The 2,500-nt window shown below is 42.9% G+C and overlaps 1 protein-coding gene across 3 annotated transcripts in view; it reads right to left on the minus strand.

Annotated features, from left to right (window-relative positions):
• The window catches only part of LOC138003391 (protein DD3-3-like), a 31,580-nt gene that overhangs the window by 279 nt on the left and 28,801 nt on the right, over positions 1-2,500 (minus strand). For all 3 annotated transcript variants that reach the window (XM_068849438.1, XM_068849439.1, XM_068849437.1), the window contains exons 9-10: positions 1,773-1,817; positions 1-539 (exon numbers count right to left, since the gene is read on the minus strand). The exon at positions 1-539 is cut by the window's left edge and continues 279 nt beyond it. In XM_068849438.1, coding sequence (XP_068705539.1) covers positions 136-539; positions 1,773-1,817 — 449 coding nt within the window. In that variant the 3' untranslated portion in view covers positions 1-135. The remainder of the gene's footprint in view (positions 540-1,772; positions 1,818-2,500) is intronic.

The following is a 2,500-nucleotide window of genomic DNA, read 5'->3' on the forward strand; positions in this document are numbered from 1 at the left end:
GTGCTAAATCATCGAAAATTAAGCACCAAGATTTTGTTCCCCCATTCCAGAAATTCGTTATAGTGCATTGTTAATGCATACTTCAATGCTCAGTACACTGCTGTGCTTAATCATCAAAAAGCAAACAACAAGATTTTATGCCTCCTTCCAGATATTCGGGAACCGGAAGGACTCCCTTCTTTTCGAGCTCCTGGCGCCATGTGCCATGTGATCTCTTTTGCTTACAGCCTCGTTGCCGGTGACAGTGATCTGCCCCACGTGACGTCGGTTGGAGAAGTTGTTATTGCGCGTGCCCATGTAACAGTACTCTCCAGGCTTTGTGATGCGGAAACACGGCGGGTTGCAGGAGGCCGGTGCTTTGTTCAGTAGAGAATCAACGGTGCCACTAGTGTAACACCCTGTGTTGAGGTGCAGGTTCAACTTCTCAGCGTCAAATTTATCCACGTGATCAACCACCTCAAGAGGCAAGCTGGAGCAAGCAGAGGGTTTGAGTGAACTGCATCCTTCCTTTACCCAGCACACATTTGTGCGATCCGTGCCTGTAATGAGATCAGGTGTAGATTTTGGCTCCCGTGAAAATACTTCTTGCTCATTACAAGCTAAAGGTGTTTGCTAAATACATTTTCATATAATACTTTTATGATGCTTTCTAACAGAAACTTGGTAACTTTTCGAAACAGTCGCTCAACGTTGTTAACTTTCAGTCAATGCATTAGTTATTTAACACCTGGATTACGTGGGCCTTTTATATGGTCTACCTAAGTGTGACAAAATCCATGTTTTTCAAAATGCTGCTGCTCACAGACTCGCCGTAGCAAAACAACCGCCCTCCAAAATAAACAATTGACACTCCATTGAATCACCCATAGTATGTAATGTTCTCCTCACTTTTTCGGCACTTCATGAATTATTCTTAACTAACAAATCAAACCTCCTGCTCATTGTTAACTTCTTAATTGCGGACTGTTCACAGTCAGTGTGTTGTGTGTTTTCGTCGAGTTGTGTCCATTGTTCAATTCGTTTAGGGAACATCTTGAATGTCCCGAAGCGAAAAAACTAAGGAGAGAACAAAAACTGCCCCCTTGAACGACATCTTCATCCGAGAACCGGTTGAACCTCTCGACCGTGGGAGCCTGAGCACGAGAACCTCGTGCTATGGGGTCACAAAATGCTTGAACGATCGAACTCGAGAAACACGGGAAAGTAAGATACTGTCATCAGTCTTTCTTGCTTATGATCAACGCGCATACTCGATCTCGGCGCCAGTACTGCTTGATCTCTCTCAATGCTTATAGATCATGACTTTATATTATGCGTATGGCTCAGTTTCATTTTTCTTTTACACATGTTCATTCTTGCCTTATTGCATTGAATTTTTAAAAGGGCGAGAGAAAAAATGGATTTTAACTCGTATTAGCAAAGTCAGGCGTGCATTCATCTCTCTGAGCCCTGTTTGGAGTTCTAAAAGAGACGTTCCGAAAAATTCAACCCAGGCACTTTATCTTCAATGCTCAGACAGTACTATTTTATGGCTCGGAACAACTCAGGTGATGGCAGCGGGAGCTTAGAGCGTCACATGGTTGTGTTGTCTGCTCTTTTGTAGGTTCAGGAAAAGATGACTGAGATATAGGAATCAGTATCAGTGGAAAAGGAAGGGTACAACGTTGCCTACGTACAAACATAGTACTACGGTAAAGTATTGGTTAGTAGATTTTGTATGGTAACACTCAGTTCAAATCAATTTTGACCGAAGTTGATACTGGGATACTTACGGTCTGTTCCTTGTCCAGCTCTGCCTGCTGGATTGTTGTTTGACCCTACGAAACAAAGTCAATGAGGAATATTAATCTTCTCGCATTAATACTCACTCTTACTACCTCTCCCTCTTACTCTCGCTGTTGATCTTTTAAGACCAGTTGTGTATGAGAGACGCTTCTTTACAGTACGTTCTCCGTTTGTGTTCGCTAACAAACCAAGTAAAATTGTTTTCCCTCTAAGGAAATCACTGGAGATTTCCCTTTCGGTGTTCTAAGAGCATTAACACGGGTACGTAGGCAAATATTCAGTGCAGGTTTGGACCAGAAAACAGGAAAAACCTCAGTGGCAGAGCTCGTTAAAAGAAAGATTGTGCATGGCAGAGGTCCTTTTAACATAGATTACGTCACCTGCCCCTTCGGTTTTGAAGTTTGAAAGGGTTCGTAACTGTTCCTGGACCGCTTAGTGTATACCCAACAGCTGGGTAAGAAACTAGCCATGACATGAAGACACATGAAGACACAACACTGAACTAACTGAATTGGATAAACCATCTGAAAGCAGTGGTTCACGGCACCTCTCAGCGGTATGGCCAATACCTTGCGCATGCGCACGTCTATATTACTCAGGCGGTGACAGTCATGGATATGACTGTCTCTTTCTTGTTGGGACTCACCAGCATCACTGTTTTTTTGTTTTTGTTTTTTTTGCAAAGAAACACGAAGGAATTTTCTGAGAATTCCCT

The sequence above is a fragment of the Montipora foliosa genome, chromosome 5 (assembly GCF_036669935.1).
Source record: "Montipora foliosa isolate CH-2021 chromosome 5, ASM3666993v2, whole genome shotgun sequence".
Lineage (NCBI taxonomy): Eukaryota > Metazoa > Cnidaria > Anthozoa > Scleractinia > Acroporidae > Montipora > Montipora foliosa.